The 21314-nt window shown below is 36.0% G+C and overlaps 1 protein-coding gene and 1 non-coding gene across 2 annotated transcripts in view; one reads left to right on the forward strand and one right to left on the reverse strand.

Moving 5' to 3' along the window:
* SECISBP2L (SECIS binding protein 2 like) overlaps positions 1 to 21314 on the reverse strand; it is a 55785-nt gene that overhangs the window by 25286 nt on the left and 9185 nt on the right. The window contains exons 3-11 of the mRNA XM_043919274.1: positions 19873 to 20197; positions 18115 to 18250; positions 11562 to 11794; positions 11244 to 11268; positions 10784 to 10899; positions 4376 to 4510; positions 2848 to 2928; positions 2153 to 2320; positions 1739 to 1880 (exon numbers count right to left, since the gene is read on the reverse strand). Of these exons, the coding sequence (XP_043775209.1) occupies positions 1739 to 1880; positions 2153 to 2320; positions 2848 to 2928; positions 4376 to 4510; positions 10784 to 10899; positions 11244 to 11268; positions 11562 to 11794; positions 18115 to 18250; positions 19873 to 20197 (1361 nt within the window). The remainder of the gene's footprint in view (positions 1 to 1738; positions 1881 to 2152; positions 2321 to 2847; positions 2929 to 4375; positions 4511 to 10783; positions 10900 to 11243; positions 11269 to 11561; positions 11795 to 18114; positions 18251 to 19872; positions 20198 to 21314) is intronic.
* LOC122705970 lies at positions 5890 to 5993 on the forward strand. The gene has a single exon (XR_006344239.1). It is a non-coding gene; the product is annotated as a U6 spliceosomal RNA (small nuclear RNA).

Here is a 21314-nt window from a genome sequence, read left to right on the forward strand (position 1 = left end):
CAGTGACAGGTTAGAGATTAATCTCATTTTTACCTGTCAAGAACTTTACTCTCCCTTCAAACTCCAGTTCAAATCACATATGAAGTCTTTTGTAACATCCTCCCCATATGGTCCTGTTGACATAAATCACTCTTTCTTCTATAAGTTCATTAAACTTTGCTGGCACCTTTCCCGAAGCACTGCTTTTTATGAGCTTTGTGTTTATGTCTTTCTGACTACACTATAATCTTCTTGACCACAGACATATCTTAATCATATCTGTAACTCCACAGTTCCTGACACCATGCTTTGCATGTAGATAATTACACTTGTATATATTAACATGTGTTAAATGAATCAAAGTTATAGTAAGCCACTTGAAGTATCACAGACTGATGGTCTTTTCCCCTAAATAATTAGTTACACGTTACTGAGCACTTTACATGTATCATCCCATTTACTCCCTCAAAACAATCCTGAAGCAGGTACTGTATTATCTCTATTTTAATAAGAGGAAGTTGAAGCACAGGAAGATTAAATAACTCGCCAAGGAAATATATGGAAGAATAGGATCCAGGAGATAGTTCAAATCCAAAGCCCCCGCATGCAAGCCCTAGACCACACTGACCCCGAACACTGTTAGTTCTCAGCTCCATTCCCCAGGCTCCTTTGCTCTTAGTAAGACGCTACCACCACTCTCCTCATCTCAACAGCATGTAACTCTAAAGCCTGGGATGTGCTCAGTATTATTTTTTTTTTTCAGTTCTTTTTTTTTTTTTTTCAATATTATTTTTATTAACAGTTACTCTAAGCTAAGGTTCATACTGGATGGGTAATTAACTATAGGTTTAAACATTTTGCACACACAATTAAAGCTATAAACTGTTACTTATCTTTTTGTTTAAAAATAGTAGATCCTTTATACAGGAACAAAAGAAACAGAAAATTCAATTCTGCCTCTCAACATCAGTGCTTTTTATTGGTGCCTTTCCCTTTCCTTTATTTTATTTCTCATCCTCTAAAACAAAGACTATGAAAGCAAATAAGGGAGCACTTCAAAGCTGCTGAGCCTAACTCTGATGAGGTTTGTTAAAATACACTGTTTCAGGAGAAAGCGAGATCATTTTCTCCCTCGGAATCCCACTCTCTTTCTCTCACATACACACAAAATTTGATCAAAACTCCTAGGTTTGCCATTTGGTTTTAAATTGGATAATTTAACAGTTATGGAAACAAATTACTTGTGGTCCTTACTGCTGCCTTCAAAGTTGGTTAATGATATGTACCAACTGACAAATCTGAACAGAGATCCAGAGGGCCTGAGGGAACACACTATACTGATGCCTGAGGGAAGAGAGTTCCAGGTAAAGCACAAGCCTAAAGAACAGAGCTAGCAGCACATTAGAAGTGTCTGTGGAACAGCAAAGGGCTGAGTGGCTAAAGCAGAGTGTGCCAAGGGAGAATGGTGAGGAAGGGCAAAAGGTAACAGCGTCAGCTGAGATATGACTTAGAACTCCAGCTTCACTCCAAGTGAAAAGAGGAGTTACTGGAGAGTTTTGAACTTATATTTGAAGAGGATCACTCCTTTAAAGACAGACGGGGTTAGGGTGAATGAAAGGTAGGTAATAGTGTGACAGGAGAGGAGCTACTGAGTAATTAGACTCTGGATTTTTTTTTTAGGTATATATAATTTAGATGAACAATATCCAAAATATATTACCAAAGTCAAATAACATACTGCTCAGATGAATGACATTACCTGTATATGACAGAGGTCTGGTGTTAGTAATTTGCCGTGCTTTCATGGCTTGCTGTTGCTTTTCCAGAGCTGCTAACATATCCCCCAAATCTAGCTGCACAGGTGTTTTATTCTTTTTTCCAGCTGCCTTTGATAAAGCTTCCTGCAAGATAAATATGAAAACATTTTTGTTATAGTATGAAAATGTGACAATTTAAGGGAATTCCCTGGCAGTCCAGCAGTCTGGACTCCATGCTTTCACTGTGGAGGGTGTGGGTTCAATTCCTGGTCAGGGAGCTAAGATCCTGCAAGCCATGTGATAAGATAAAAAAAAGTGGCAATTTAAGATAATTATATTTGTCACTCTTCCATCCACCCTCTCCCCTAAACCTACCAAATAAACTACCATATTTATTCATAAAAATGACTACATACCTGTAGTTTTTTTTGCTCCATACTTATTTCTGAATATTCTTGAGCGGTGGCAAGGGCTGCTGCTAAAGCTTTCTTCTTTTGACTTTTTGCACGTTTAGGAACTGAGGTTGTAATGGGAATTGGAGTCTGAACTATATTGATTGGTGAGTTTTCTGGTAAATCATCCAACTATGATAACCAGAGAAAAACATTTTTTATTGAGTCCATAAAAGTCTAATCATAAGGAAAGACAATCTAGAATGTGAGAAGTTCTCAAGTATAACTGGGCTAGACTGTTCAAAAGATTCAATGTCATAAAGAACAGTGAGGTGGTAGGACCATTCTAGACTGGGAGACTGGAAAATGATAGCGACAAAACAGCATACTGCAGTAGGTAATATAACCATCTGGATTCTGTACTAAAAACAAAAGAACTCCAAAGTAAAGTTTTCTAACAACTGGGGAAATTTTAGCATGGACTGTACATTGCATAATGTCATTTAATAAATGGTATTTACTTCTCTGAAATGGAACTATGGACTTCAAAGGACAGTGTCTGTTCTGGCTATGCTGAAAATACTAAATCAGTCCTAAATATGGTGTTTCTTCAATACCATCTGCCCAAGTCTTTATACTTCCCTGTAGTATTTCTTTCCAACACAATCATGGCTCAAAAGATTCATACATTTTACTTATCATTTTTAAAAGTCACTTACTACTTTTGAAGAAAGTTTCTGTTGCATATTCTCATCTTTAGCATTTCCATTCTCACTTAGTTCTCGAAATCCATCTTCATCCTGAAATAGTTCCACATTTTAAGTAAAACATAGTCCAAAGCAATAAGTTCTTAAGAACAACCTTTTATAATGCTTGAGAGTAATGAGAAATGGGGAAGTAATCAACTCAAGTAATTAACTCAGTATTGAACTATTTTAAGTCAGTCTTAAAAAGGAAGTCTCATTTCTCACAGGCTAACACAAAGCTAATTTAATTATTCAAGGATGAGGACATCCATCCTTTAGATTTCTGCATCTAAAACTCCATTTTTATTAGTAATTCTACCCAAGGTAGTCAGGTAAATAAAAAGAAATTCAAAAAGGATTTTATCACATTTCACATAATTTGGATTTTAAAGAAATGGCTTAATGTGAATTTCATTAATATATTCCCTGTCCCACTGCTACATATACCTAGCAATAAGATTAAAAGTTAAAAAATAAAAATAAATTCCCTATTCAGAGTAATTTCTTAATGAATATCCTCCTTTACACTGAAAATTATATCTAATATCTTTAAATACAACTATGGAATGAATCATGATTAAGGGTAAATAAAAAATCTGCCACAGGTACCGTTCTTGATATAATACTTCAGATGCACTCTCAAGTCCTTTAGGGCAATTATCAAGCTTATGTAACATATTATTCATCTCTAGCCTCTGGCCTCCAATATATTTAAAACCCAACTATTAAGCCATTTTATAGAAACTATGTTAACAAAAATGAGTTATTCAATTGAGTTACCTGGGATGTTGTTCACCATCTTGACACAAACTCTACTCATTCTTTAAAACCTATTCCAAATGTGACCTCTATCCTGCCTCAACCTAAAACTTACTACTCCTTTCAACTCTAACCACACCTAAGAATTACCAGGTGTGTACATGCCTACATTCCTCTTTACACAGTAATCTCCCTAAGGGTAGTGTGTTTATTCATTTTAATGTATCATGCAGAGCACCTTACTAAATACATAACAGGCCTCCAATGAGTGCCAGTTAGATGAATAAGTAATAAAAACACTGCCATTAGGATATAAACTGTCTGCCTATTAGAGAAAGTAAAATAGCCTTTTATCTTCCTTCTCAAGTCTCCTCACTAGCAGCACAAATTAACCAGATTTAACTATTTTCAAATTTGAAAGCCTTAACAAAAGAGACTCAACACTGATAATTAAAGTTGAAAAGATTCATATTAGGTGAAATTCATATAAAATTAAGTTCTATCTCTGCATGTTACTTCAAAATGATGAATATTCATGATAAAAATTTATACAAACAAACATTAATAAAGCTAATGTTTAGGCTAACTATGTAACCAAGAAAAAATGCGAGTCAATACTTCTAGGTAACTTACAATCTAACAGCAGTGATGGATTAAGACATAAAAAGTACTTATAATGTAATAAAAATTAATTTCTTAATGGGAACATTTGCTATAACAATTTACAGTTTGAAATAAATACCTCAAAATATAAAGACTCAGAATTTGGGTCGCCTCGGTGAGACTGACTGGGGTTTAACTGCTTATTATCTTGTCTCTTTTGCAAATTCTGTCTTCTTTCTGAGGAAGTACTATGTCCTCGGCATCTGAATCCAACCTAAATAAACCCCAGAGGAGGAGAAAAATGTATTATTTTTAAGTAAAATGTTTTACTGAAGTATAACATACAGAAATGTACCCAAAAGTATACAACTCAACAAATTTTCATAAAGTGCATAATTTGTTATAAAAAGGTAAAACTTTGACAAATGAGGTAAATATAATGAAAACACAAAAATGTGATAATTAGTGCATGTTATTCCCCCCCATGCATGAACACTTATATTGGCTTTATTTGTAATACCAAAAACAAGAAACATCCCAGATGTCCTTCATTGAGAGCATAAACTCATTGTGGTATATTCACCCTATAAAACAGTAGGCAATCATAAAAACAAACTACTGATATAACTAACAATCTGTAGGAATCTCCAGAAAACCACACTAGTGAAAAAAGTCAATCCTAAAAAGACTGTATCAGTTTATGTATACAACATTCTGGAAATGACACAATCATAAAATGGGGAAACAGATTAGTAGATTCCCATTAGTGGATTCTAGAGTTTAAGGAGAAGCTAGTGAGGAAAGGAAGGGAGTCTGGCTATAAAAGAATGACATAAGGGATCCTTATAGTAATGCATCTGTTTTGAATCCTGACTACATTGATGTCAGTATCGGGCTTGTGACATTGCACTGTAGTTTTGAACGATGTTACCATTGAGAGAAACTACGCATTACCTTTTTATAAAAAACTATTTCAGATCTATTAGTATCTGCAGCTTTCATATTTTTTAATCCTAAGACATATTACACATTTTAAATCTTGTTTATAAGAAAACAGATTTGAGGATAAAAATTTCGGTCACACAAATTATTATCCTATTAATACATCTGCAAAATGTTCAACTGTCATACAGAGAACTTAAGAGTAAGAAAAAGCATTATCTTAAGGCAATTAAGTTCCCTCTCTTAAGTACCCAATGCAACTTATATGAAATGCCCTTCTTAACCAGGACACTTTAGAGAAGATGTGAAAAGTACAGTCTTCTTTACCAGTTACTCAAGAATCCTAATAAACAGAACTTGAAGTGGACCTGGACTGCAGGTGCTGGTAAATAGGCTTTAGGTATGAAATAAAAAATATGCACACAAAGCCCTGGAAGCACCTGGCAATTCTCATGCTAATCAACAGGTCCAAAAAGACTTGCTGATAAGAAACAGAATTTTTACACTCTTCTGGGAAGTAGGTTGTATGGCAGAACTATAAGCTACAGCACAGTCCACACAGTAAATGTAATTCTTCCTTAGAGGATCTATTGTGAAAACTGGGCTACTTCCTATAAACTATAAGTACATGTTAAGAAACTAGATAATTTTCCAGGTACCGAACAGATTCTTGGTTTTAAATATTTACTTCATCTTAAAACAGACTCATGAGTGCTCGCTTCGGCAGCACATATACTAAAATTGGAACGATACAGAGATTAGCATGGCCCCTGTGCAAGGATGACACGCAAATTCGTGAAGCGTTCCATATTTTTGAGTGAAGTAAGCCAGAAAGATAAAGAACATTACAGCATACTAACACATATATATGGAATTTAGAAAGATGGTAACGATAACCCTATATGCAAAACAGAAAAAGAGACACAGAAATACAGAACAGACTTTTGAACTCTGTGGGAGAAGGTGAGGGTGGGATGTTTCAAAAGAACAGCATGTATACTATCTATGGTGAAACAGATCACTAGCCCAGGTGGGATGCATGAGACAAGTGCTCGGGCCTGGTGCACTGGGAAGACCCAGAAGAATCGGGTGGAGAGGGAGGTGGGAGGGGGGATCGGGATGGGGAATACGTGTAAATCTATGGCTGATTCATATCAATGTATGACAAAACCCACTGAAATGTTGTGAAGTAATTAGCCTCCAACTAATAAAAAAAAATTAATAGAAAAAAAAAATAGACTCATGAACATGGATAGAGAGACAGATAGAAAAATACACCATGTGATGAAGCCAATTTTAGAAAAATCTTTGATAGCATCTAGCAAGGAATGTTCTCAATAAAATTATTTCAACTTTAATGTCTATTTAAAATTTTTCATAATACAGTATTTTTAAAATTGGTTCATGAAAAGAAGCTCACACAAAGGATGGCAAAACAAACACAATTTACAATGTCCAGGTACCAAAGAAACGACTTAATTCACAGAAATTATTCACACTGAAATGAGTACTAACAATCAAGCCCTAACATAGGGATGAATAGGAAGCAAGAGAGTAATTCTTGAGTAGAAATCTTCATTCCTTTGTACAGTCACTATCACAAAAAAGTAAATGTAAATCTGCCTTCCAAACAGCATTACAATTACATCAAAATGTTAGCCTTCTTGTAAACCACAGTTAATATATATGCATTAATGTTGTTACAAACACAAAAATAATTCTTTTAAAAAATAAATGCAACTTAATTCTTGGAGACAAAGTTTGAGGATTAAATTAAAATCCCCAACTAATAGTTCCAACAAAGTTCAAGGGGATCAAATATGCAACTATTTCAATTACCTCCTGGAGTGAACCTTTGTTTTTTTTAAGTTCTTCTCAAAGAGTTTTGTTAATAGAGACTGGGCATACAGAACCGAACAAAGCAAAAACAACAAATACATATTAAGATTTTTAAATGACTAGCATAAAATTAATATATAAAGATTTAAGTTTTCATACTCCATTTACATAGCAAAAAGAAAAACACTAAGAATTAACATATGAGGAATATGTAGCAATTTGTTTTCAGAAAACTATACAATACTTCTAAAGAACACAAAAGGTGACTCAAAAAGAGAATGACATATTTTTTTTTCTAGAAAGATGCCACATCATAAAGGATGTCCATTCTCCTTAAGTTGATAGATTAATTTAATGACCAAACAACAAAATAGAAAATCCAGAAACAAGATTTCAAAATATATGGAAATTTAATAGGTGATAAAGGTGGCTATCTCAAACAGATGAAGTAATGGACTTGTCAATTCACAGTGGTGGGAGACTTGGGTAGCCACATGAAAAATACAAAATAAGACCCATTTCTCACAACATCCACTAAGACAAACTCTAAATGGAATAAAGATTTAAATGTAAAAAACATAAGAGCATAAACACACTGGAGGATAATTTCAGATAAATTTCTTTATAAAAAATCAACTTCTTAACAGTATTTAAAACAAACTTGTGCATGGCAATTATTAAGCAAAGTCAAAAATAAAAATGCAATTCTAGTAAAATATTTGCAACTCATATAACAGACTAAAGGCTCTTAAAATTTCTTTAAATGTGGTTAAGAGCTTGATCAAATTGCTTTAAAAATGTACAAAAACAGAGAAAAAGGTCAAAGCACAATAAATGGGCAAAGAACATAACAAGTTCACATAAGAGTACAAATGGTCCTTAAACATATGGAAAGATGCTCAATTATATGAATACACTATTTCTCCTAACCCTGGCACAAATCCAAAATATTGAAAACACATGATTTCTGAGGCTCTATGGAAATAAGCACTCTCCACATTACTGTTAAGAATGCAAAATGGCACAATCTGGTGATATTTACCAAATAACAGAGGTGACTTCACCTTTTCACTCAGCAATACTTATCCAGGAATATATTCTACTGCTGTACACACAGATTTCAAAATAACACTGTGTCCACAATAGCAATAGTTTATAAACAAAGTGTCCATCAACAGGACTCCAGAAAATATCAAGGATGCATCAACATTAGGTGGTGGTGGTGGTTTAGTTGGAAGTTGTGTCCAACTCTTGTGACCCCACGGACTATAGCCGGCCAGGCTCCTCTGTCCATGAGATTTTCCAGGCAAGAATACTGGAGTGGGTTGCCATTTCCTTCTCCAGGGGATCTTCCCGACCCAGGAATTGAACCCAGGTCTCCTGCATTGCAGACAAATTCCTTCCCAACTGAGCTACAAGGGAAGCCCCAACAACACTGCTGCTAAGTCACTTCAGTCGTGTCCAACCCTGTTCGACCCCATAGACGGCAGCCTGCCAGGTTCCCCTGTCCCTGGGATTCTCCAGACAAGAACACTGGAGAGGGTTGCCATTCCTTCTCCAGTGTGTGAAAGTGAAAAGTTAAAAGTGAAGTCGCTCAGTCATGTCCGACTCGTAGCAACCCCATGGACTGCAGCCTACCAGGCTCCTCCATCCATGGGATTTTCCAGGCAAGAGTACTGGAGTGGGGTGCCATTGCCTTCTCCACCAACAACATTAGGAGCTGCTTAAAAAAATGCAGAAACCCTCTGAGTAAATAATACAGCAATATCTCTATGATACATTGTTAAGAGATGTGAACAGAGCACAGAACAGAATGAATAAAACATGAGATACATACTTATATATTTACTTATAATGACATGAAGAAACTGGGCAAATACACAGGTACAGGTAAGAGGAGAACACATGTGGAGGCAGGATGCAAATGAGATTGTTTGTTGTATAACCTTTTTCATATATTTTTTTCAACCTATTCACAAAATAAAACCATTTTTATTTTACTCAAAAATAAAACTTAAATTTTTAGACTCTATCATTTACAATTAAGGTTACATCAGAGTATAGAAAAAAACCTGCTGTTTCAAATGTTAAGACGCTGGTAAAAGTATTAAAAAATCATGTCATTGTTCAGTAATTAAAACCACACTGTACAGGTGTATAAATCTAATAAATGGGGAAAAAGGTCAAAAACAGAACCTGAAACATAAGAAATTAGCAGATTACTAAAAGAGTAAATCAGAAAAAATTAATATATTACAACATTAAGACAACTGGTTAACTACTGTGAAAACTGACATCATTATGTTGTACCACGCTTCAAAAGAAAACCTTGGATAAAAAAGTTTTGAAAACATTACACTGTAAAAAAGCAGCAGAAAGTACAAATGAATATTTACTGCATTTCTAAAAGGCTTTTTTTAAGCCTTAAAATGATCAGAAATTGCAAAGGGAAAATATTTTGACTTAAAAAAAAAAGATTATCCCTATCAAAAAATCAAACAACTGCACACTTAAGAAAAGTACAACAAAGCCTCAGAAGTAGAAAAGAAAACACATTGTTCAACACCTGGCTCCAGTTCTTTTGGAATGAACAGATACAAAGTAAACAAATGTTTATGCATTTCCATAATTTTCTGTTTTGTGTTTTTTCACCATTCTCCTTAGCTTTGGGGCAGAGATAAAATATTTTTCTGTATCAGTATTATTTACTCTCTAGAGGGCTACTGACATCAAAAGTACCAATGCTGAGACTGCAAGCTTGGCAGGACTAGCAGTTACAATTTCAAGATAAAATTTTAGTACTTGACCAAACATTCCACAGATTTTGTTTATCTAATCTATATAAACAATTCTTGTTTCAGCTCTTGTTTTTGATCAAATAAAGCTAGACTGCTTCACAAGCCTGCCACAAACAACAATGACTCATTTTTCCAATAACCGTAGGGAAGAGGCACTATTCTACTTGTTTTCCTGACAGCAAAATTAATGCTAGGGAACTTCACTTCAGGGAGGCAAGGCACAGGCAAGTATTTGGTTTATTCAATCCATTATTAACTTACTTCTATTTCAGTTCATCTAGATCTACTCACATGGTAACTTTAATTCCCATTAACAAGATTTAAGAAATCCAGGCATGCTATCTAAAAATTAAAAAAGGAAAAATACTGACCAACCAATGCCTCCCTGATCTTATAGACAACCAACACAGGAAGGTAGTTATTGGAAGCCTGCGGCAGTATACAACTTGCTCTGCTGCACTGCAGCTGAATCTCGCTCCCCAAACCCAGGAAGCTACGCAGTCTGGCCACATCACAGCGCGAGGTGGCCATCACTGTGGTACCGCACCAAGCACCAAGCATGGCTGGTGGTGTTTATAGTCAAGGAAAGACATGGACAAGGCTGTGGTCCTGAAGGTCAAAAAAATCAATATTTAAGGCATTAACATGCTTTATGTTTTTTATATAGATAGGAAAAAGTCACAGAAGACGAAGCAGGACTGTATTCTTTTTTTAAGTTATAAAATATCCAAATACATTTCTTAAATAGAGAAAAGTAGAAAATGGTACAATATATATCCCACCTATTCAACATCTTGCCATTTTGTTTCATTATTTAAATAATAGTTTTATTCGTTAAACTACTTCAAAGGTACAGATTACCATGTTAAACACAATATGCATCGCCAAAAATTAAGGACACTGCTCTTCAAAGCCATAATTTATAATAATTCATCTCACACCTCTTTCTCCAACCTAATCCAAATTACCTGTGAATTATTTCTTTGTTCAGTCTGCCTTCCACCTCTAGAAAATGTCTGATTTTTTTCCATCCAAGGTTTTTTCTGAGTTGCCTGGCAAGTTACATTAGACCAATTTACACCACCTATAATAAATGAGATTTTAAAATATAATTATAAAGACTCCAAAACCTAAAGTGCCCCCTAACATCATGTGTTGAAACTCAGTCATTCTAAATGTAACTCTGGAAAATTTCCATAAACTTTAAGTGGCCTTCCAGTTCTTGGTAATGTTAAGTGTCAACTTGCAGAGTACCTCCAGCTGACATTCTCCCAATTTCATCAACAAAACCATATTTTCAAATTAACTTGCATTTCTTTGGAAGACTTCTAATTTTTTTGTAGCATCAGCAAGCTTCATGCTTAAAGCAAAACTGTGACATGGACAGAGAAGAAAAGAGAGCAAAAACACTATGCAGAAAATAAGTACCTGCACATACAGATGAGTCCACATGCTAAAAATAGAAACAAAAAAAAAGACAATTATTTTCTGCTTAAGAGTAAACACCATATTCCTTGCAAAACATCTCACAATTCCATCGACTGTGAAGTACACTTATTATAATCTTAGAAAAAATACTTCTCCATAAATGAGTATTTTTATATTAATAGTAAAACATACAAAACACATCTTTAACCATCGTATTATAGGAACTGTTAATGAAAATAGATACTTCAGCTTTAGGCAAAGACACAAAGATAACACTGACAGAGATGACAGATGAGAGGATAAAGTAACGTCACATACACTGATGGAGCCAGAATCGGGATTTCTCAAGCCCCCCACAGCAGGCTGCTGGTTGTTGCTGTGTTTGGGGCTGCAGTAGCCACTGTCACTGTCAATGTCAGCCTCACTAGCTCCCTGCTCACTAGAGGACTCCGCAGTCGGGTGGGAGGCTCTTCTCCTCCTGCCTTTGGCCTTCCAGAGCATTGCGGCAGAGCTCTCAGAGAGAGATTTGTTTGCAATGTCTGATGGGAAATCTGTAAGGCAAGGAAAGTGTGAAAACTCTTGAGGAACAAGCTGACCAATTCTTTTAAATTATCATTAAAATTGTAAGAAAAGAACAATACCGAACTTTGTAAACAAAGAAAACAGGTGGAAACTTTTTGAAAAGATCAGCAAAAGATGTTCCTGACAAGTTGCTTTATAACATGTGTTTATTATGGACAGTATCTGCATAACTATTTGTGTATTTAATATTATATAATTAAAACAAACCACTATCATCCATTAAACATCACCAATCCTTTGAAGTCCACTGCATGCTTCCTCCACCACTTTATTCTCTTCCTCCCTCAGAGGCTATTCGGAATTGTGTTTATCACTCCTTCAATTTTTAAAATAGATTTACTGTGGACTTCTGTATTTCCAAAACATAAATTATGTACTTTTGCAGTTCTACCTTTATAAAAATGGAATTACACGTCCACATTCTTCTGTGACTTGCTTCCCCCTGCTGCTGCTCTCTCCCTCAAACACTGACTGATTTTGAGATTCTGATGCATGTGGCTATAATTCATTAAGATCACTGAAATCTAGAATGCCTGTGTATGAATATACCAGAATGCCTTTGTCCTTTGTACCACTGATGGGACACTTGGGTTGTTCTGGGGTTTTGCTCTCAACAACAGTACTTCTGTAAACATTCTTATATAGATGAAAGAGTATGTATGTGTCCACATGAAGGTTTCTCTAAGGTAAATACTGGTAGGCTTAGGGGTTACATGTAATGTTCAACTTACCTAGGTAATGCCAAATCATTTTCAAAGGTGGTTAAAACAGTTTGCACTCTAAGAGCAGGATATAAATAACCCTGCTGGTGCACATATTCACCAAATACTAGACACTGTCCTCTAGGCTGTAATTTCTCTCAATTGCTGGGTATAAAAAGATGGCTCATTGCAGATTTTAATTTGCATTTTCCTGCTTAATAATGAGGTTGGGAATAGCCATGCATGTTTTCCCCTCTGTGAAATACTTGTTAGTTTTACTTTTGGATTGTTTGATTTCTGTTTATTTTTCTACTAAGTTGCCTGTTTCTCATTTTTGTGTTTCACAAATTGTACTTACAAGACATTTTAAAAAACAAGACCTCTTACCAATTCCTCCCAACCCAACACACCGCTAAAATTCCTTTTACTACATAATTTTCCCCTACCACCCTTTTCTCACAATCACAATTTTTCTATATATAACTTTTATACAGAATCAATATAATTTTTAGTTGTGCTGTTTAATATTATATGTATGTTCTTTGTTAATTATAATATATGAAGGTTCCATATTAGCCCACTGAGTGGATTTCCTGGGCTCTTCTTTTGACTTATCGCCTATTACTGGACTTTGAGAAGTTTTCAGTGGTGTTTTATGTGCTGCCGCAGTATACGCACCTTTAATCAAACAGTTCCTTTCCTTTCTGGGAGGAGATTCCATTTGGATACACTGTCCTCAGTAGGCCAACTGGAGCAAAACAAAGATTCCTACAGTTCTGCCAAAGTGTTTCAGCCCCCTGGCAGCGCTGCATTCCAGGGGCCCTGAGCGCAAGGTGAGATCATTTTCTTACTGATTCTTATGAACTCTTTACATGTCCTCATACTAATCCTTTGTCAGTTACATACATGGTAAAATCCTTACCAAGATCTGCGACTTGTTCCTTCATTCATTCTTTTTTTCCCCCTTTTGGCTGTGCTGTCTTTGCTGCTGCACGGATGTGCTTTCTCTAGATGTGGCTACTGGGAGCTGCCCTGCAGTTGCAGTGCTCAGACCTCTCACTGCGGTGGCTTCTCTTTTGCGGAGCACAGGCTCTAGGGCGTGCAGGCTTCAGTAGTTGCGGCTCGTGGCCTCAGTGACTGCATTTCTAGGCTCTAAAGCACAGGCTCAAAAGTTGTGGCACAGGCTTAGCTGCTCTGTGCCATGTGGGATGTTCCTGGACAAGGGATTGAACTTGAGTTTCCTACACTGGTAGGCAGATTCTTTACCACTGAACCACCAGGGAAGCCCCTTCATTCACTCTTGATAAATAGAAATTCTTAATTTTATAAAGAGTTTTCTCCATGCAATCATAAAGGTATCTGTCTATATTTTCTTCTACATGTGGCTTTCTCATTTAAGTCCTTAATTCATCTGGAACAGATGTGCATGATATAAAAATTAATCAGCCAGTTAAATAATTAATTAAAAACATAAGATTTGCAAGTTGTATATGTTAAGGGTCTGTAATGCTATCTCTGTCATTTTCCTTGTATATGTTCTCACATACATGGGTCTGTTTCTGGGACTCTGTTCTGTTTAACCTTTGTATACTGTATTTTATATATTTTTGTATAAGCCTATAAAAAATAAATGGCTTAGTAGGTCTTGCTATCTAGAAGAAAAAGTTCTTTTGTTAATACTTTTTAAAAATGCTTTTAATTAAAAAAAATTTTTTTTTTAATTTTTTATTTTTTTGGCCATATCATGTGGCATGTGAGATCTTAATTCCCCGAACAGGGACTGAACCCATGCTCCCTGAAGCGGAAGTAGAGTTCTAGCCACTGACATACCAGGAAATTCCCAAAAGGAAACGTTGTTTTCCAGGAAGTCATGGCTCTTTTCAGATGAGTACTCTTTTATTTTAGAAATTAGTTTGTCAAGTTCTCCAAAAATCCCCATTGGAATTTTTATCAGAAATGCGTTGTATTTGTAGATTAACAAAGGGAAAAATGCCATTTGCAACATCAGATCATCCTGAATGAGCAAGCAACAGGTTTTTTTAAAATGTCCTATAATAAAGTTAGTTTTCAGTATAAATGTCTTATACTTTGTCAGTTATCCCAGAAACTGTATTTTTGTTGTTATTGTAAATGATATCTTTTCTTAAATTCTGATTGTTGGTAACACACTGTAATGAACTTCTGTGTATTATCTTATACCTAGCCATCTCAATAAACTCTTTTAAGTAATACAAGCTTGTGTTCAAGAGTAAAAACGTATTACAAATTCTTTAAACTATAATTTGCATTCTACCTATCAGTTCAGTTCAGTCGTTCAGTTGTGTCCGACTCTTTGCAACCCCATGAATCGCAGCACGCCAGGCCTCCCTGTCTATCACCAACTCCCGGAGTTTACTCAAACTCATGTCCATCGAGTCGGTGATGCCATCCAGCCATGTCATCCTCTGTCGTCCCCTTCTCCTCCTGCCCTCAATCCCTCCCAGCATCAGGGTCTTTTCCAATGAGTCAACTCTTTGCATGAGGTGGCCAAAATACTGGAGTTTCAGCTTCAGCATCAGTCTTTCCAATGAACACCCAGGACTGATCTCCTTTAGGATGGACTGGTTGGATCTCCTTGCAGTCCAAGGGACTCTCAAGAGTCTTCTCCAACACCATAGTTCAAAAGCATCAATTTTTTGGAGCTCAGCTTTCTTCACAGTCCAACTCTCACATCCATACACAACCACTGGAAAAACCATAGCCTTGACTAGACGGACCTTTGTTGGCAAAGTAACGTCTCTGCTTTTTAATATGCTATCTAGGTTGGTCATAACTTTCCTTCCAAGGAGTAAGCGTCTTTTTAATTTCACGGCTGCAGTCACCATCTGTAGTGATTTTGGAGCCCAAAAGAATAAAGTCTGACACTGTTTCCACTGTCTCCCCATCTATTTGCCATGAAGTGATGGGACCAGATGCCATGATCTTAGTTTTCTGAATGTTGAGCTATAAGCCAACTTTTTCACTTTCCTCTTTCACTTTCATCAAGAGGCTTTTTAGTTCATCTTCACTTTCTGCCATAAGGGTGGTGTCATCTGCATATCTGAGGTTATTGATATTTCTCCCAGCAATCTTGATTCCAGCTAGTGCTTCTTCCAGCCCAGCGTTTCTCATGATGTACTCTGCATATAAGTTAAATAAGCAGGGTGACAACATACAGCCTTGAGTACTCCTTTTCCTACTTGGAACCAGTCTGTTGTTCCATGTCCAGTTCTAACTGTTGCTTCCTGACCTGCATACAGGTTTCTCAAGAGGCAGGTCAGGTGGTATGGTATCCATTCCCATCTCTTTCAGAATTTTCCACAGTTTATTGTGATCCACACGGCCAAAGGCTTTGGCATAGTCAATAAAGCAGAAATAGATGTTTTTCTGGAACGCTCTTGCTTTTTCGATGATCCAACAGATGTTGGCAATTTGATCTCTGGTTCCTCTGCCTTTTCTAAAACCAGCTTGAACATCTGGAAGATCACGGTTCACATATGGTTGAAGCCTGGCTTGGAGAATTTTGAGCATTACTTTACTAGCGTGTGAGATAAGTGCAATTGTGCAGTAGTTGAGCATTCTTTGGCACTGCCTTTCTTTGGGATTGGAATGAAAACTGATCTTTTCCAATCCTGTGGCCACTGCTGAGTTTTCCAAATTTGCTGGCATATTCAGTGCAGCACTTTCACAACATCATCTTTCAGTATTTGAAATAGCTCAACTGGAATTCCATCACCTCCACTAGCTTTGTTCGTACTGATGTTTCCTAAGGCCCACCTGACCTCACATTCCAGGATGTCCAGCTCTAGGTGAGTATGAGTGATCACATCTTTGTTATTATCTGGGCCATGAAGATCTTTTTTGTACAGTTCTTCTGTGTATTCTTGCCACCTCTTCTTAATATCTTCTGCTTCTGTTAGGTCCATACAATTTCTGTCCTTCAATCAAGGACAGAAATTCTACCAATAATTGACAGCAATTCATCCTGATTAAGAACAACCTGAAGAATAAGAATACTGATAGAAGGTATAATCTTCTACTCAAATTATATCTTCATCTTTTCACTTTCTAACTCTTGAGATTCAGAAGGTTGTCTTTGTGGTCACTTAATGAGCAAACCAAAAACATTAGAACAAATTTTTAAAGTAGTTCTAGGGTTCAAAGCATGTAGAAATGGGTCATTGTGTCTAGGAACAACCAAAACATACAGAACTTTGTCATCTATTACCCTATGGCTCTTTATCATAAACCATTCCAAGCATTCGTCAGTCTGTTACTCTTATCACTTTATGCCCTACAAACCATACAATGACTGTACTATCAGCAAGCTGTTTTTAACCGATTCCCGGATTCTTTCTTACTCCTAAGGAACCTAAGCAACTGTGAAAGGATAACTGAATGGCTGTCCAACATAAAAGCTACAGTACAAAGGAAAGAAAGTATGTACCATCTAGTTCATTTCAAGCAAGACAGCATTTTTGTAAAAACTGTAAAGGGTAAAAAGCAAACACGCCTTTGAACAGATCTAGTCTGGATCATCAATAAGGATTTTTAAACGACAATGAACAGAGAAGACAGCTCCCCACTCCATAGTTAACAAGCGCATTATCAGGGGTACAATATGAAGCTTCACATGTAACTGGAAAACAGTGAGGATTTTAAGACTACTTATTAATTCTTACCTATTGTCAGGATAAAGCTTTTTACTTTAATGTTTACACAGTCCTCTTAAAAACTTTTAACAAAATGATATAAAACTAGCCCAAAATTTTTACTTGTTTGAGGATACACGTTACCGCTAATAGGTCTGGTTCAGATCTATGCTAAAATATGGTGCACAAAACTTGGTAAGTTCTTCTATAAAGATATTCATAGAATGTTTTAAAAGAGATTTTAATCTAGTTATTGACAAACCTATGAAAAATAAAAATAAAATAAAACATGTTTAATTCTAACTTCTACCAAAAGGAGTCCCTCAAATCTCTACAATGTCTTCAAAATTCCATCTCTGATTTCTGAACTGCTTCACTCCTATAAGGGGATAAGGAAACCTCAAATTCTGCTCAAAACTACATAAGCCAGCCCCCAAGTTGAAAGAACTTTAAGAACATAGGACTGTTTATCTTTCCTGAAGAATTCCACAAAGTGGCAGGATAAACAGAAGACTCAAAGTCCAAAATCCTAAAAAGTGGTAAAGTCTACAATTACAAAGTCAATGCATGACAACAGATAAAAATCAATGTATACAGACATAGAGAACAAACTTGAGGTTGCCAAAGTGTGTGTGTGTGGGAGGGGTGCAGGGGGAGGGGTGAATTGGGAGTTTGGGATGAGCAGATGCAAACAAACAACAAGGTCCTATTGTAGAAGACAGAAAACTGTATTCAATATCCTATGATAAACCATAATGGAAAAGAAAATTAAAAAGAATGTACTGTATATGTATGTATAAATGAAACCACTGCTGTACAGCAGACATTAACACAAGACTGTAAATCAACTGTATTTCAATAAAATAAAAAATACTTCAAAATCTATGATGTATATACGTAAGAAAAATCTTGCCTTACCAGTTTGCTGTGAAGCATCTACCAGGAGCACAATTTTTGACCGATTATCGGGACCTGCTGCATTTGTCTCTTTCTGAATAGCTACATTTTTCACCAGTGGTCTTTTGCTTTTTATGTGCTGTTGTATGAGTTGTTGCTGATTGAAGTAAAAAAAAAAAAATTAAAATCCTATTCAATGTACTAAAAAACATTGTAAAATATATCAATTCATCCTTCAAATATATACTTAAACGTAGGCCACAAATGAGTGACTCTCAATCCATGAGGAAACAGGGTTACTGTGTTAGGATTTCATTCAATTATCTACAACCAATCATAGTACGCTATATAATGTAATTATATACACATTTTTATACTACTTTTCAAATAATCATTAATACTGTTATAATTAGTGAGATATATTCATTTTAATTGCCATTTGCATTTTAAATTTTCTTACTAATAAATAATAAGAGTATAATCACATTAAATAAGGGGTTATAAATTTTTACTTAAAAAGGCAGTATCGATAAAATGGGTGGTAACTTAAAAAAAGCTCAATTTTAGTTTCATGAGAGCAATGAAGTACAAAAGAAATTTCTGCTTTAGAGTTTAAAAAGAAAATATTAAAAAGCTGATCCTTTCCTTCATTTTTTAAAAATATGAGTATCCATCACATAATAGCAATTTATACAAAAGAACTCCAAATTTAACTTCTTAGATAACTTCTTGAAGTGCTGGAAATGCAGTCTGAGATATCATGTTACTTCAATACTTGAAAGTTATATACTATTGTCTATTTCCAATACTTATTTCTTTTCATTCTGAGATATCCCAAAAGGACTTCCCTTGACCCAGAAAGTTTCCATGGACAAAAACTAATAAGCTTTTCCAAGCAACTTCTGCAGCTTGTTTGTATTTTAACCTGAACAAAGTATGCCAGAAGATAGCATAGACTTTTCACTGAAGACGCTGGGCTAATGGAATTTAGGAAAGCATGAACTCCTTGACAATAACAGATGTAAAAGGCATCTAATCACTCTGCTTTCCGTTAGCTCAAAAGTGCTGAGAAGAAATCTGGTTTTTCTTATTTGCTTTGACACTATGGCTTCAACAGAAAAGTAATCTTTTAGTTAAGAAACAGACACCTAGAATTAACCTTAACTCTCCTGTGATTTCAAGGCCTTTGTGTCCTTTTGTTTAACTTAGTCAAAAGGCTGGTATTGACAAAAAGTCATTTCGCACATTTATCTTTAATTTTTTTTAGCCCTAGGAGACCCTGTGTCCATATAATATAGTAAAGCATTCTCTGAAGAACAAAGTGCTGTTCCTAATAAAAACTGACAGAATAGAAAACAATGAAGTTGAAGAGACTTAATGCATCACAATATTCTTTTCCATAATATCTCCTGCTTATTTCTGAAGACTGAAATATCTAAATGTACATCAGCCGCTTAACACTGCTAGGAAAGGAGTCAAACTAATCCCTTACTAAAACTGTGTCACTATGCAATTTTTATCACTAAATTAAAATAATTTGGAAATATTTGTGCATTATGCTTATGTAAACTCTCTGATTTGAAAATGACTGTAAATCATATCACCATTTAAGAATGAGGAACAAAAGTAATGGAAAAAGTTATTTTTAAAATGCTACATCCTTAATTGTTTTTTAAAAAGTAAAACTCTGAGGTAAAGGCTAATCAATACAAGTAGCAAATTACTTACACTAACAACAGAAATATCAAACACAAAAGCCAATCAAATTTGGTCACTTACTTTTGGTACCATTGGTCCTCTATTACTATTTCTGTTTCGATGGCCAGACAATGGGAAGACCTGTCCAAGGTGATTTGGACGCTCAGTGCATTCTGTGGTTATAGTATTGACAGTATTTGCAGCCTGAAAAGTGTTGGAGTAAGGTGCAGGGAAAGGATGATAGAAACCCATAACTTGTGCACATGGTGCTGGCATCAGCTGATAATATGTATACTCTGTAGAAACAGGTGGCTGAGCAGATATAATGGGGTAAGCAAGGTATGGTCCAGCAGGGTTTGGATTAGGCTGTTGCCATCGTATATCATTGTTATATAATGGAAACTGTCTGTAAAACCAAATCAAAAAAGAACAAATCTATTGACATGCATGTCTGAAAGTAATACAAAGCAAATTCTCAACTTATTTTAATAAAAGAAAATAACAGTATAAAATGTGCTAAGTTGCTTCAGTTGTGTCCGACTCCTTGTGACCCTATGGACCGTAGCCTGTCAGGCTCCTCTGTTCATGGGATTCTCCACGCAATAATACTGGAGTGGGTTGCCGTTCCCTCCTCCAGGGGATCTTCCTGACTCAGGGATCGAACCTGCAACTCTTAAGTCTCCTACATTGGCAGACGGGTTCTTTACCACTAGTGTCAACTATAGCCTCGTAATAATTCTGAAAAAGAGATTATTTTTTATCAATTTCCTTGCTATAATTAGTTTTTACATATGTGTAATAATAATTTTAATTGATAGTATAAAGGAATCCGGGCTTCCCCGATAACTCAGTGGTAAAGAATCTGCCTGTAATGTAGGAGATCCAAGAGCTATGGGTTTGATCTCTGGGTCAGGAAGATCCCCTGGAGTAAGAAGTGGCAACCCACTTCAGTAGTCTTGCCTGGAAGTCTCATGGACAAAGGAGCCTGATGGGCTACAGTCCAAAGGGTCACAAAGAGTCAGACATGACTGAGCGCATACACACACACATACACAAAGACATTTAACCTGAGAGTTTACTGCATTCCAAAATTTAAAATGTACAGAGTATTCTTATTTGTAGCTCTCTCCCTCAACCTCACAATATTTCTGCCTAAAAGTTAAACACCTATCTGCTGAATCTGCCAGTAATGGCAGTCCAAAGTTCCCATTCAGTGACAGCAACTAACTGTAACAGCCTTCTGCAAAAAGCAGGGTAAGGTGATCATTGTATAAGGTGGTCTTTACAGTAGGTGACTTGATTATTCCACCTCCATTCTTTAGCTCAGGCCAAGGGCTTCCTACTCCTTTCCCATATTCCCCTAACCACTTGGCCAAGTCCAGCTCTTTCCCCGGCTCTCCTTCTTGACAATGAAAGCAGGCGCCAGAGGTCCAAGAGAAAGAAAAGAAAAAGGCAGATTTGTTCAGTGCCATCTTATCTCCAGCACTAGGGTTCTTCTAGTGTGATGCCTTCCTATAAAGCAC

Source organism: Cervus elaphus, chromosome 12 (genome assembly GCF_910594005.1).
Source record: "Cervus elaphus chromosome 12, mCerEla1.1, whole genome shotgun sequence".
NCBI lineage: Eukaryota > Metazoa > Chordata > Mammalia > Artiodactyla > Cervidae > Cervus > Cervus elaphus.